At 38.7% G+C, this 15,410-nt stretch overlaps 1 protein-coding gene across 2 annotated transcripts in view; it reads right to left on the minus strand.

Annotated features, from left to right (window-relative positions):
• Positions 1-343: 343 nt before the first annotated feature.
• Positions 344-15,410, minus strand: part of mmp16a (matrix metallopeptidase 16a (membrane-inserted)) — a 147,979-nt gene continuing 132,912 nt past the window's right edge. For both annotated transcript variants that reach the window (XM_039684830.2, XM_089125995.1), the window contains 3 exons: positions 5,024-5,174; positions 4,841-4,956; positions 344-2,293 (listed from right to left, as the gene is read on the minus strand). In XM_039684830.2, the coding sequence (XP_039540764.1) occupies positions 1,965-2,293; positions 4,841-4,956; positions 5,024-5,174 (596 nt within the window). In that variant the 3' untranslated portion in view covers positions 344-1,964. The remainder of the gene's footprint in view (positions 2,294-4,840; positions 4,957-5,023; positions 5,175-15,410) is intronic.

Raw genomic sequence — 15,410 nt, forward strand, 5'->3', positions numbered from 1 at the left:
ACGTAGATACCATAGTAATAGTAGATGGGACCATGATACCATAGCAAAATACCATGGTAGTGTCATGGCACTGTGATCAAACATCATGGCACAATGTGCAAAATACCATGGTATAATCCCATTTCATGGTACTTATGATCAAAAAAACCATTTTGTAAGTGAAAGAAAGGAAGAAAAGTACTGCGACAGTACCATGGCAACACCATAGTGCTTTGATATTGAAATATTACCATACTAAAATCCTATGGTTTTCCCATGATATTGTTGGAAGTGTAGAGAGTGGATGTTTATATATTCCCAGACTTAAAATATATGTAAAGTAAATGAGAACAAATTGCTAAAAGGCATTTTAATCATATACTGATTAATTTATTAAGTCTGTCAGGACGGTTTGTCCCAAACCGAGTCATGAAGTACATGAACTTAAAGAATGTCCCATGTTTTTCCTTTGTTCTTTTCTTATTAAAACAATGAAAAAGGAAAAAAAAAAGAAAATCTAGCATTGATACAGACACACATTCAAACACTGCTTGCCAGATACACGCACATAGTTTCCTTAAGATCGCGTACGTTTTCTCTCGCATCTAAAGGAAACGTTCCGGATGACAGCTTAGCACTTTAAGTACCACTTTAAAGTTGAGGTTGAGACCATTCGGTTTGTTCAAATGTACCAAACAAACAAACAAACGTATAAAATGTTAATGCAAGCAAATAACCGTATGTTCAAACATCCGTTCGATGCGAAGGACCGATCTAGAGTCAGACTGCAAAACGTGAGCCCCTCACAAGCCCCGATCACAAGAGATGGTGAAACGTTACATGATATAATATATCCTTGATTTTCTTCTCGGTTGATAATAAAGACACAGGACTGGATGTGAATGCTTGCATACACTTTTGAATCAAGCGCTGTCCTGAGTTGCTCTGGTGGTTCTGGTTCATACTTCAAGGTTCTAGGATCCCATCCAGACCTAAAAACAAGGCAGTCCGAAAGGAAATTACATGCTTGAACAGCAACCTTTCGGAACAAAAAAAATGGGAAGATACGAATTCTCAAATCTCTGTCCGTGCAAAACACGACCGAACGAGTGAGCGTTAAGCACGATAACGGTTCAAGCACTTCCTTTGCAGTTGCAATTCCACCGTCGGACAGAAAAAAAAATAGCTGAATAAAATATTGGTCGTTGCAGTGGCTTGGTCTTCCCTCTGTTTTGACTGATATGCTTCATGTTAGGCAGAGGTTGAGGAGTCCCGTCCCGGCTGCGGGCGACCCTGCAGAAAAATGAACCACCATCTCTGATCTCGAAGGGAGCAAAGCAACACTGCACTGCCTTTCAATTCCGACAGACGGACAAAAGCGGTGCTCGAAAAACAAACGAATAAACTAAAACAAAAGCAAACACAATCCATAATTAAGGCTGTTAAAAATATTGCAGAATATTTTGGCCCCTGTTTTGAGACAGACTGCCACAACAGTCAAAAGTTCCCCCACTACATGTCACTGCAAAATAAAGAGAAAGAAGTGAAAAGATGTATAGAAAAGAAAAAAAAAAGATCCTCTTTGGAGAGATTTATTTGGTTTGGGAGTGTTTTAAAGGGAATCGTAAAAATCTCTGAAAATTAAATCGGCTCGGCTCCCGCGACAGCGTTTTCATCATTTTTTTTTTCTTCCGTGTTTTCAACGTGCACTTGTAAAACCTAAACGTATAGCAATCAGCGATTTCCATGTGGAACAGTGGCGCGCTGGACGTCGCAATGCACCGTGGGATCCTTGCAGTCCTACAGCGAGTGCACCGGGGCCAATGAGAGAACAGAAGGGGGTTTTAGGAGAAATGCGCCCCTCATCTCCTGGAGAGGGGAGTCAAAGCAAAGGCCCTCGCTGCTCTCCTCGAGCGAGACACAGGTCGAGAGCCAAAGTCCGCAAGTTTGGGGTGTTACGCCACTGTGTCTTGTGGCTGTCAGACTCACACCCACTCCTGCATGGAGCGTTTACAGTACAGTATGTGGCGGGGCGTCCCCTTCCTCTTGAACTGAAAGACGGTGTAGATCAACACCACCAGGCAGAGCGCCAGGACGCAGGGAATGACGATGGCGATGGCTTTGACCGTGCTGGCTTCACTGTCCAGTTTAATCACGACGTCCTCGTCGTCCGTCGGCTGCAGGTCGGGGTCGATGGGCGTGAGGTCGCATCCCATGAAGTCTTTCAGGATAGAGCGAGGGTAGCCCGGCTCCACCCGCAGCCTGTGGTTGTTGAACTTCCAGTATTCTTTACCCTTGTAGAAGTACGTGAAACCTGCAAAACATCCGACACATTTGTTAGATGCTATTATATTCATATTTATATCGGATATTTCATTCATGCCCATTTCCACCTTACATTTTCTATTACGTTTGCAGACATGTAAATGTAATCTCTAGCAAATCACAAATTGAATATCTGTTTTTCATATACAGATAATATAATAATAATATTATGATGCCTAAATTCACTTGTAGCATTTAAATGTATTGATTTGTTGTGTGTATATATATATATATTTAAGATGTCTTAAAGATATCTTATATCTTTTAAGGGCTGTCAAACGATTAATTGCATCCAAATAAAAGTTTGTGCTTACATTATAAATGGGTGTACTGTGTATAATTATTTTGTATATATATATATATATATATAAAAATACACACACATGCATGTATATTTAAGAAAAAAAAATATGTATATTTATGTATAATATAAATTATATATTAAATCTGTGTGTATTTATATATATAAAATAATTATACACAGTACACCCACATATATTATGTAAACACAAACTTTTATTTTGGATGTGATTATTTGCGATTAATCGTTTTTTTACAGCCCTAGTTTGTTTATAAATATTCATATAACATAATATACACACATATATTATATAAACATACTTTTATGTCAGATGTGTTTAATCGTAATTAATCGATTGGACAGCACAAATTTTAGTATAATTTTATTTTATTTTTGATTGAATACATTTTGTTAGTTATTGTAAAATCTAAAAATATTAAGGTTTTATTTTGATTTTTTTTAATATATAAATACTTTTATATAATAGTTTATAATTCTATATATTTGTTAGATATTAGTTTTTTATTATTTAAATTTTTTTTTAATTCATTTCTCATATTTAGCATATAGCATTTTCACTTTCCTCTCAAAAGGTTATAAAAAACCTATTCGTTTTGCTACCATTACGATACACTATTAATTTAATTGAATGTAATTACATTTTTTCCAAAACCACAGGTCTGCTGGAATAGACGTTGCGCCATGGTGCACCTGTCGGTCATTCAAGTTCCAACCTGACATTTATCCTGATCTCATATCTCCCCAATAATTTCCTGTCGCTCTTCCACTAAATCTGTTTAATAAAGATTCTAAATCCTTGATATAAAAATGTTTCACACTGGAACAGGGGCTCAGTGTGATTTGAAAGACACTGAACCAAAGAGAAAGGCTTATGGTAAGATCACTGTTATCGTAAAATCTATACTTGCAATAAAACAGGACTAGAGCTGAAGAAAGAAAAAAAACAAAAAACTGTCCTTTCCGATCTCCCCATGATCGGCTGGCCATGATGACGCATAATTAGGGTCAATTTTCTCTACTCTGTCTCGCCCACAGAGGCCTTTTGGGTAACGTGCAGAGACAGGGCTGAAAGAAAGCCCACAATCACTTTCAAAGTGTGGTTAGCCAAACAGTTTCCCTGGAATATCAATCCACCCTTCACGCTCAGATGATCGCCTGCGTCCACAGGCAAACCTGGCACCGAGGCTGGGCGCAGATGGCATGTGTGTGGCTGTCGACCTGCAGGTCTGCAGTTATGGACCGAACTCATGCAAGACGAGAGCTCATACAGAGATTCACACTTGTCCTGAACTGCACAACTTGTTCTTGTACAGAATGAATATAGGGCTTTGTAAATGAGAATTACACTGATTTAAACTGCTTCAAAATAGACAGAAAGATTGGTGGTAACACTTTACTTGAAGGGGTGTGCATAAGACTGACATTGCACCTTCATAATCATGACATGTTATGAATATGAAGGAAGTTTTATGCATGTTTGTGACAACTGTCATTAAGTGTCATTCGCTCAGAGATCAGAACTGGGTGTTGCCTGCAACAATGTGAAAGTATGTCAAAACTAATATGAATTTTGAACATTGAAGCATGAATACCTATTCTAGTAGACCCCCAAAACAAATCCGAGACTTAACAGGTCACCTTTCAATTAGTTACCTCACCAGTCCTTAGTTTTGTATTTATTTTTTTTAGTTGGTTTTGGTTATTTTTTATGGTAAATCACTTTCAGATTATTTCCCTCTGCCACTGCAACTTTTTCTACACTGTTTTTTTTTTTTTTTTTTTTCAGAAATTTGGATCAAATCAATTGACCTAATTAGAGAAGAAACCCCAGGGATTTATGGGAAGATGACAAAGCAATGAGATTGGGAAATGTTGCAAGCCAGATTCAAACTCGTGTCATCAGCATGAGCACCACAACAGTAACCACTAGCTCACATTTCTGACAAGATGTTCAATTTTACTTAGCATATCAAATCATGATCTTATTAAAGGTTTAGTTGACTTATAGAAGTGGTCCGTATGACTTGTGTATGACATTTTCCATGCATTACATTTGAAAGTAGAACAGGGAAGGGAATGTTAAATATCACTATGTTCCGCACACAAAACTTTTTATGTCATTATTATTGATTTTTTTATTGCATTTTCAAATTTCAACAACTTAAAACTTGATTGAATTGCATTAGAGAATACATCATGAAAAATGAAACATACCGTTAGCTTTGTCCACAAATGCTCCCTGTGGAGAATCTGGAACACCCTTCCATACTGTGATGGACTTGGGATAACCAGGATCCATCGTTCTCATGTCTTCGTTATATCTCCAATACCTGCATAAAGGTAAGTAGAGAAAGTTACACACACACACACACACAAACACACAAGCCGTGCACATACCTATCTCCTTTGAAGAAGTAGGTCTTGGCTACGTCCTCCCACCAGACGGCTGTCTCTATACTCTGAGCTGGCATGCCGTTTCCAAACATTGAGATGTCCTGGGGGTAGCCAGGCTGTAGCATTGTGTCCTTGAACACCCAGAACTGCTTCCCTAGAAAAAGCACAAGAACAAAGAAGAAATCAGGGGATTACTGTGTTCAGCCCAGGGTACAGTTTCACCGGGCCAAATGAGAGCGCTCAGTGATTCAGCTCAGCCAAAGGAAGAAAATGTAAATCGTAGTTTCTATAAATTCTCTTTGACTTGCTGATTTGTTCAGTACAGCTGAGGGATAAGTTGAATTTGGATTATATATTGATTATAAATACTGGTGATTTTAATGCACTTTTTAGTTGGCTATTAAACCTTTGTTATTGATTGCATTGTGATTCTTCCTGTGACTTAAGTATAAGAGTGTTGACAAAAATAGCATTATTCATATTTAGTGAATAACAGTGACGAAAATATACCTTGATTGATTGTACTGTATTGACTGTAATGGCTGAAATATTGATTTATATATATATATATATATATTCTGACTGATTGTTTTTAATTTACATTTTACTTTAAAATGTTTTAATACATTTTAATTGGTAACACTTTATTTTGATAGTCCACTTTAGACATTCAACTCACTATAAGTAACTTTGCCGCTACATGTCAACTAACTATACTAGAGTATTAGTAGACTGTCAGCTTAATATCTGCTAACACTTTATTTTGTTGGTCCCCCAACAGACATTCAACTGACTGTAAGTAACTTAGCAATTACAAGTCAACTTGTTCTCCTAACCTGAACCCTAACACCTAACCCTAACCTAACAGTCTACTGACAGTCTACTACAGCCTACTAATACTATAATGACGCTTAGTTGACATGTAGTTGAAAAGTTACTTATAGTTAATAGAATGTCTAAAGTGACTATCGAAATAAAGTGAGTACAATAGAGAATTACTACAGTAGAAAATTACTAGCAATTGTTACTAAATATCACAGTAAGTACAGTCTTACGGCAAATACCTACATATATATATATATATATATACATTTTTTTGCATGTATATAATGTATATATATTTATAAATAATTTATATATTAAATGTTAATATTAATGTTTTATATAAAAATACAACAAATTTGTGTGTATTTATATATACAAAATAATTATACACAGTACACATATATGTTATGTAAACACAAATATTTTATTTTGGATGTGATTAATCATTGCCCAGCACTAATATATATATATATATATATATATATATATATATATATATTAGTGCATACACAGTGTGTGTGGTCCATGTGGAAACAAACACATTTGTTCACACTCATTGCTGGTAGAAAGCAGCACACATCGAGGATCGCTAACACTGACCTCTCAGCATTTAACTAGCTAGCATGGCCAAATCTGGAAGTTTAAATGTGTTGCTCTGGATAGCATTGACCTCAAGCCAACATTTACAACAAAATTTTCCTGTAATTTCACTTTCACATACTCGCACAATCACTGGCAAAACACAGACACTCGAGCTCTCTTGCACTCATCGGCCCTGTCGGGGGGTTCTGACCGGCAGAGAGAGACGCTGACCCCGCTGAGAGGGTCATGAGAAAGACCCCAGGTGACGTGACAGGCATTTCCTTTTCCAGAGAAAATGACGGGCCTGTCCTCCGCTGACCCCTCGGACTCCAAACAAACCAGGACACCCTTAACCCCGTCCACTGTGGACATGCATCACAGAGGGTTTCCTGAGCTTAGAGGGTCAGCGCTGCACCCCTGTAAGCAACCCACACTGACATCTTAAAGTCAAGGCATTAACATGTCAGGTCTGAGTAACAGTGGCAGACGTACGGGCAAAGGCCCGGTCACAGTGATTAAATGCAAACAGGAAGTGCCTGAGCTGTGAAATTGAATGTTTGGTTTTGCTGAAGCAGACATTTATCTGGAAATGATGTAAAATATTAGGGATATTCCATATCAATAACCTCAGTGTCAAATTATCAGGAAATATGATTATGGGCATCCTCACACAGTTTTTACAGACATGCTGTATGTGTGTGTGTGTGTGTATGATGTATATGTACATATATAGAACTGTAAAGTATTTATACATTATGCTACAGCTAAAATCTTAGTACGGACTATGGACTTTGATTTAAACTAAAAAAGTACAAATAAAATTACAATAATTTGCATTGTAATATTCTTAATAGACTATTTTTATAATGGCATAAATGCTACGTGGAATCTCAATATCTCAGCTCAGGAAGGGTCTAGAGACTCCATTGTTGCATTCAGGTCTAAGTCTCACAGCCCTCTATCAGAATCCAGAGTTTTGAGAAGATTGGAGAAACTCAAAATTTCGCCCCCCGAAAAAAAACGACAGTGTTACCCCTTACGTTTTTTTTCGGGGGGCGAAATTTTGAGTTTCTCTGATCTTCTCGAAACTCTGGATTCTGATAGAGGGCCATGAGACTTAGACCTGAGTGCAAAAATGGACTCTCTAGACCCGTCCTGAGCTGAGATATTGAGATCCCACGTAGCACGTATCCCATTATAAAAATAGTGGGTTCGCGGACGGTGGAATTTGGGGACGGCCCTTGGTGCCACAGACTCAGGGGGCCTCCCTGAGTGCAGTAAAATGGTTTTCATCCCAAAATTTTGAAAGCTAAGCTTAAAGACCACGTGTCCACAAACCCACTATTTGTCCAATAATCCACTATTTTTATAATGGCATAAATGCTACGTGGGATCTCAATATCTCAGCTCTGGAAGGGTCTAGAGCCTCCATTTTTGCACTCAGGTCTAAGTCTCATGGCCCTCTATCAGAATCCAGAGTTTTGGGAAGATTGGAGAAACTTAATTTTTCGCCCGAAAAAAAAAAAACGTAAGGGGTACCACTGTCGTTTTTTTTTTCGGGCCGAATTTTGGAGTTTCGATATCTCAGCTCTGGAAGGGGCTAGAGCCTCCATTTTTGCACTCAGCTCTAAGTCTCATGGCCCTCTATCAGAATCCAGAGTTTTGGGAAGATTGGAGAAACTTAAATTTTCGCCCGAAAAAAAAAAAACGTAAGGGGTACCACTGTCGTTTTTTTTTTCGGGCCGAATTTTTGAGTTTCGATATCTCAGCTCTGGATGGGGCTAGAGCCTCCATTTTTGCACTCAGGTCTAAGTCTCATGGCCCTCTATCAGAATCCCGAGTTTTGGGAAGATTGGAGAAACTTAATTTTTCACCCGAAAAAAAAAACGTAAGGGGTACCACTGTCGTTTTTTTTTTCGGGCCTAATATTTGAGTTTCGATATCTCAGCTCTGGAAGGGGCTAGAGCCTCCATTTTTGCACTCAGGTCTAAGTCTCATGGTCCTCTATCAGAATCCAGAGTTTTGGGAAGATTGGAGAAACTTAATTTTTCACCCGAAAAAAAAAAACATAAGGGGTACCACTGTCGTTTTTTTTTTTCGGTCGAATTTTTGAGTTTCGATATCTCAGCTCTGGAAGGGGCTAGAGCCTCCATTTTTGCACTCAGGTCTAAGTCTCATGGCCCTCTATCAGAATCCAGAGTTTTGGGAAGATTGGAGAAACTTAATTTTTCGCCCGAAAATGAAAAAAAACATAAGGGGTAACACTGTCGTTTTTTTTTCTGGTCGAAATTTTGAATTTTGATATCTCAGCTCTGGAAGGGTCTAGAGCCTCCATTTTTGCACTCAGGTCAAAGTCTCACAGCCCTCTATCATAATCCAGAGTTTTGAGAAGATTGGAGAAACTTAATTTTTCGGCCGAAAATGAAAAAAAACGTAAGGGGTAACACTGTCGTTTTTTTTTCGGGTCGAAATTTTGAGTTGCGATATCTCAGCTCTGGAAGGGTCTAGAGCCTCCATTTTTGCACTCAGCTCAAAGTCTCACAGCCCTCTATCATAATCCAGAGTTTTGAGAAGATTGGAGAAACTTAATTTTTCGCCCGAAAATGAAAAAAAACGTAAGGGGTAACACTGTCGTTTTTTTTTCTGGTCGAAATTTTGAATTTTGATATCTCAGCTCTGGAAGGGTCTAGAGCCTCCATTTTTGCACTCAGGTCAAAGTCTCACAGCCCTCTATCATAATCCAGAGTTTTGAGAAGATTGGAGAAACTTAATTTTTCGCCCGAAAATGAAAAAAAACGTAAGGGGTAACACTGTCGTTTTTTTTTCGGGTCGAAATTTTGAGTTGCGATATCTCAGCTCTGGAAGGGTCTAGAGCCTCCATTTTTGCACTCAGCTCAAAGTCTCACAGCCCTCTATCATAATCCAGAGTTTTGAGAAGATTGGAGAAACTTAATTTTTCGCCCGAAAATGAAAAAAAACATAAGGGGTAACACTGTCGTTTTTTTTTCTGGTCGAAATTTTGAATTTTGATATCTCAGCTCTGGAAGGGTCTAGAGCCTCCATTTTTGCACTCAGGTCAAAGTCTCACAGCCCTCTATCATAATCCAGAGTTTTGAGAAGATTGGAGAAACTTAATTTTTCGGCCGAAAATGAAAAAAAACGTAAGGGGTAACACTGTCGTTTTTTTTTCGGGTCGAAATTTTGAGTTGCGATATCTCAGCTCTGGAAGGGTCTAGAGCCTCCATTTTTGCACTCAGCTCAAAGTCTCACAGCCCTCTATCATAATCCAGAGTTTTGAGAAGATTGGAGAAACTTAATTTTTCGGCCGAAAATGAAAAAAAACGTAAGGGGTAACACTGTCGTTTTTTTTTCGGGTCGAAATTTTGAGTTGCGATATCTCAGCTCTGGAAGGGTCTAGAGCCTCCATTTTTGCACTCAGCTCAAAGTCTCACAGCCCTCTATCATAATCCAGAGTTTTGAGAAGATTGGAGAAACTTAATTTTTCGCCCGAAAATGAAAAAAAACATAAGGGGTAACACTGTCGTTTTTTTTTCTGGTCGAAATTTTGAATTTTGATATCTCAGCTCTGGAAGGGTCTAGAGCCTCCATTTTTGCACTCAGGTCAAAGTCTCACAGCCCTCTATCATAATCCAGAGTTTTGAGAAGATTGGAGAAACTTAATTTTTCGGCCGAAAATGAAAAAAAACGTAAGGGGTAACACTGTCCTTTTTTTTTCGGGTCGAAATTTTGAGTTGCGATATCTCAGCTCTGGAAGGGTCTAGAGCCTCCATTTTTGCACTCAGCTCAAAGTCTCACAGCCCTCTATCATAATCCAGAGTTTTGAGAAGATTGGAGAAATTAAATTTTTCGCCCGAAAATGAAAAAAAACATAAGGGGTAACACTGTCGTTTTTTTTTCTGGTCGAAATTTTGAATTTTGATATCTCAGCTCTGGAAGGGTCTAGAGCCTCCATTTTTGCACTCAGGTCAAAGTCTCACAGCCCTCTATCATAATCCAGAGTTTTGAGAAGATTGGAGAAACTTAATTTTTCGCCCGAAAATGAAAAAAAACGTAAGGGGTAACACTGTCGTTTTTTTTTCGGGTCGAAATTTTGAGTTGCGATATCTCAGCTCTGGAAGGGTCTAGAGCCTCCATTTTTGCACTCAGCTCAAAGTCTCACAGCCCTCTATCATAATCCAGAGTTTTGAGAAGATTGGAGAAACTTAATTTTTCGCCCGAAAATGAAAAAAAACATAAGGGGTAACACTGTCGTTTTTTTTCGGGTCGAAATTTTGAGTTGCGATATCTCAGCTCTGGAAGGGTCTAGAGCCTCCATTTTTGCACTCAGGTCAAAGTCTCACAGCCCTCTATCATAATCCAGAGTTTTGAGAAGATTGGAGAAACTTAATTTTTCGCCCGAAAATGAAAAAAAACGTAAGGGGTAACACTGTCGTTTTTTTTTCGGGTCGAAATTTTGAATTTTGATATCTCAGCTCTGGAAGGGTCTAGAGCCTCCATTTTTGCACTCAGGTCAAAGTCTCACAGCCCTCTATCATAATCCAGAGTTTTGAGAAGATTGGAGAAACTTAATTTTTCGGCCGAAAATGAAAAAAAACGTAAGGGGTAACACTGTCGTTTTTTTTTCGGGTCGAAATTTTGAGTTGCGATATCTCAGCTCTGGAAGGGTCTAGAGCCTCCATTTTTGCACTCAGCTCAAAGTCTCACAGCCCTCTATCATAATCCAGAGTTTTGAGAAGATTGGAGAAACTTAATTTTTCGCCCGAAAATGAAAAAAAACATAAGGGGTAACACTGTCGTTTTTTTTCTGGTCGAAATTTTGAATTTTGATATCTCAGCTCTGGAAGGGTCTAGAGCCTCCATTTTTGCACTCAGCTCAAAGTCTCACAGCCCTCTATCATAATCCAGAGTTTTGAGAAGATTGGAGAAACTTAATTTTTCGGCCGAAAATGAAAAAAAACGTAAGGGGTAACACTGTCGTTTTTTTTTCGGGTCGAAATTTTGAGTTGCGATATCTCAGCTCTGGAAGGGTCTAGAGCCTCCATTTTTGCACTCAGCTCAAAGTCTCACAGCCCTCTATCATAATCCAGAGTTTTGAGAAGATTGGAGAAACTTAATTTTTCGCCCGAAAATGAAAAAAAAACATAAGGGGTAACACTGTCGTTTTTTTTTCTGGTCGAAATTTTGAATTTTGATATCTCAGCTCTGGAAGGGTCTAGAGCCTCCATTTTTGCACTCAGGTCAAAGTCTCACAGCCCTCTATCATAATCCAGAGTTTTGAGAAGATTGGAGAAACTTAATTTTTCGGCCGAAAATGAAAAAAAACGTAAGGGGTAACACTGTCGTTTTTTTTTTCGGGTCGAAATTTTGAGTTGCGATATCTCAGCTCTGGAAGGGTCTAGAGCCTCCATTTTTGCACTCAGCTCAAAGTCTCACAGCCCTCTATCATAATCCAGAGTTTTGAGAAGATTGGAGAAACTTAATTTTTCGCCCGAAAATGAAAAAAAACATAAGGGGTAACACTGTCGTTTTTTTTTCTGGTCGAAATTTTGAATTTTGATATCTCAGCTCTGGAAGGGTCTAGAGCCTCCATTTTTGCACTCAGCTCAAAGTCTCACAGCCCTCTATCATAATCCAGAGTTTTGAGAAGATTGGAGAAACTTAATTTTTCGGCCGAAAATGAAAAAAAACGTAAGGGGTAACACTGTCGTTTTTTTTTCGGTTCGAAATTTTGAGTTGCGATATCTCAGCTCTGGAAGGGACTAGAGCCTCCATTTTTGCACTCAGCTCAAAGTCTCACAGCCCTCTATCATAATCCAGAGTTTTGAGAAGATTGGAAAAACTTAATTTTTCGCCCGAAAATGAAAAAAAACATAAGGGGTAACACTGTCGTTTTTTTTTCTGGTCGAAATTTTGAATTTTGATATCTCAGCTCTGGAAGGGTCTAGAGCCTCCATTTTTGCACTCAGGTCAAAGTCTCACAGCCCTCTATCATAATCCAGAGTTTTGAGAAGATTGGAGAAACTAAATTTTTCGGCCGAAAATGAAAAAAAACGTAAGGGGTAACACTGTCGTTTTTTTTTCGGGTCGAAATTTTGAGTTGCGATATCTCAGCTCTGGAAGGGTCTAGAGCCTCCATTTTTGCACTCAGCTCAAAGTCTCACAGCCCTCTATCATAATCCAGAGTTTTGAGAAGATTGGAGAAACTTAATTTTTCGGCCGAAAATGAAAAAAAACGTAAGGGGTAACACTGTCGTTTTTTTTTCGGGTCGAAATTTTGAGTTGCGATATCTCAGCTCTGGAAGGGTCTAGAGCCTCCATTTTTGCACTCAGGTCAAAGTCTCACAGCCCTCTATCATAATCCAGAGTTTTGAGAAGATTGGAGAAACTTAATTTTTCGGCCGAAAATGAAAAAAAAACATAAGGGGTAACACTGTCGTTTTTTTTTCGGGTCGAAATTTTGAGTTGCGATATCTCAGCTCTGGAAGGGTCTAGAGCCTCCATTTTTGCACTCAGGTCAAAGTCTCACAGCCCTCTATCATAATCCAGAGTTTTGAGAAGATTGGAGAAACTTAATTTTTCGGCCGAAAATGAAAAAAAACGTAAGGGGTAACACTGTCGTTTTTTTTTCGGGTCGAAATTTTGAGTTGCGATATCTCAGCTCTGGAAGGGTCTAGAGCCTCCATTTTTGCACTCAGCTCAAAGTCTCACAGCCCTCTATCTTAATCCAGAGTTTTGAGAAGATTGGAGAAATTTAATTTTTCGCCCGAAAATGAAAAAAAACATAAGGGGTAACACTGTCGTTTTTTTTTCGGGTCGAAATTTTGAGTTGCGATATCTCAGCTCTGGAAGGGTCTAGAGCCTCCATTTTTGCACTCAGGTCAAAGTCTCACAGCCCTCTATCATAATCCAGAGTTTTGAGAAGATTGGAGAAACTTAATTTTTCGGCCGAAAATGAAAAAAAACGTAAGGGGTAACACTGTCGTTTTTTTTTCGGGTCGAAATTTTGAGTTGCGATATCTCAGCTCTGGAAGGGTCTAGAGCCTCCATTTTTGCACTCAGCTCAAAGTCTCACAGCCCTCTATCATAATCCAGAGTTTTGAGAAGATTGGAGAAACTTAATTTTTCGCCCGAAAATGAAAAAAAAACATAAGGGGTAACACTGTCGTTTTTTTTTCTGGTCGAAATTTTGAATTTTGATATCTCAGCTCTGGAAGGGTCTAGAGCCTCCATTTTTGCACTCAGGTCAAAGTCTCACAGCCCTCTATCATAATCCAGAGTTTTGAGAAGATTGGAGAAACTTAATTTTTCGGCCGAAAATGAAAAAAAACGTAAGGGGTAACACTGTCGTTTTTTTTTCGGGTCGAAATTTTGAGTTGCGATATCTCAGCTCTGGAAGGGTCTAGAGCCTCCATTTTTGCACTCAGCTCAAAGTCTCACAGCCCTCTATCATAATCCAGAGTTTTGAGAAGATTGGAGAAACTTAATTTTTCGCCCGAAAATGAAAAAAAACATAAGGGGTAACACTGTCGTTTTTTTTTCTGGTCGAAATTTTGAATTTTGATATCTCAGCTCTGGAAGGGTCTAGAGCCTCCATTTTTGCACTCAGGTCAAAGTCTCACAGCCCTCTATCATAATCCAGAGTTTTGAGAAGATTGGAGAAACTTAATTTTTCGGCCGAAAATGAAAAAAAACGTAAGGGGTAACACTGTCGTTTTTTTTTCGGGTCGAAATTTTGAGTTGCGATATCTCAGCTCTGGAAGGGTCTAGAGCCTCCATTTTTGCACTCAGCTCAAAGTCTCACAGCCCTCTATCATAATCCAGAGTTTTGAGAAGATTGGAGAAACTTAATTTTTCGCCCGAAAATGAAAAAAAACATAAGGGGTAACACTGTCGTTTTTTTTTCTGGTCGAAATTTTGAATTTTGATATCTCAGCTCTGGAAGGGTCTAGAGCCTCCATTTTTGCACTCAGGTCAAAGTCTCACAGCCCTCTATCATAATCCAGAGTTTTGAGAAGATTGGAGAAACTTAATTTTTCGGCCGAAAATGAAAAAAAACGTAAGGGGTAACACTGTCGTTTTTTTTTCGGGTCGAAATTTTGAGTTGCGATATCTCAGCTCTGGAAGGGACTAGAGCCTCCATTTTTGCACTCAGCTCAAAGTCTCACAGCCCTCTATCATAATCCAGAGTTTTGAGAAGATTGGAAAAACTTAATTTTTCGCCCGAAAATGAAAAAAAACATAAGGGGTAACACTGTCGTTTTTTTTTTCTGGTCGAAATTTTGAATTTTGATATCTCAGCTCTGGAAGGGTCTAGAGCCTCCATTTTTGCACTCAGGTCAAAGTCTCACAGCCCTCTATCATAATCCAGAGTTTTGAGAAGATTGGAGAAACTTAATTTTTCGGCCGAAAATGAAAAAAAACGTAAGGGGTAACACTGTCGTTTTTTTTTCGGGTCGAAATTTTGAGTTGCGATATCTCAGCTCTGGAAGGGTCTAGAGCCTCCATTTTTGCACTCAGCTCAAAGTCTCACAGCCCTCTATCATAATCCAGAGTTTTGAGAAGATTGGAGAAACTTAATTTTTCGCCCGAAAATGAAAAAAAACGTAAGGGGTAACACTGTCGTTTTTTTTTCGGGTCGAAATTTTGAGTTGCGATATCTCAGCTCTGGAAGGGTCTAGAGCCTCCATTTTAGCACTCAGCTCAAAGTCTCACAGCCCTCTATCATAATCCAGAGTTTTGAGAAGATTGGAGAAACTTAATTTTTCGCCCGAAAATGAAAAAAAAACATAAGGGGTAACACTGTCGTTTTTTTTTTCGGGTCGAAATTTTGAGTTGCGATATCTCAGCTCTGGAAGGGTCTAGAGCCTCCATTTTTGCACTCAGCTCAAAGTCTCACAGCCCTCTATCATAATCCAGAGTTTTGAGAAGATTGGAGAAACTTAATTTTTCGCCCGAAAATGAA

This window comes from Pimephales promelas, chromosome 22 (genome assembly GCF_988280905.1).
Source record: "Pimephales promelas chromosome 22, fPimPro1.hap1.1, whole genome shotgun sequence".
Classification (NCBI taxonomy): domain Eukaryota; kingdom Metazoa; phylum Chordata; class Actinopteri; order Cypriniformes; family Leuciscidae; genus Pimephales; species Pimephales promelas.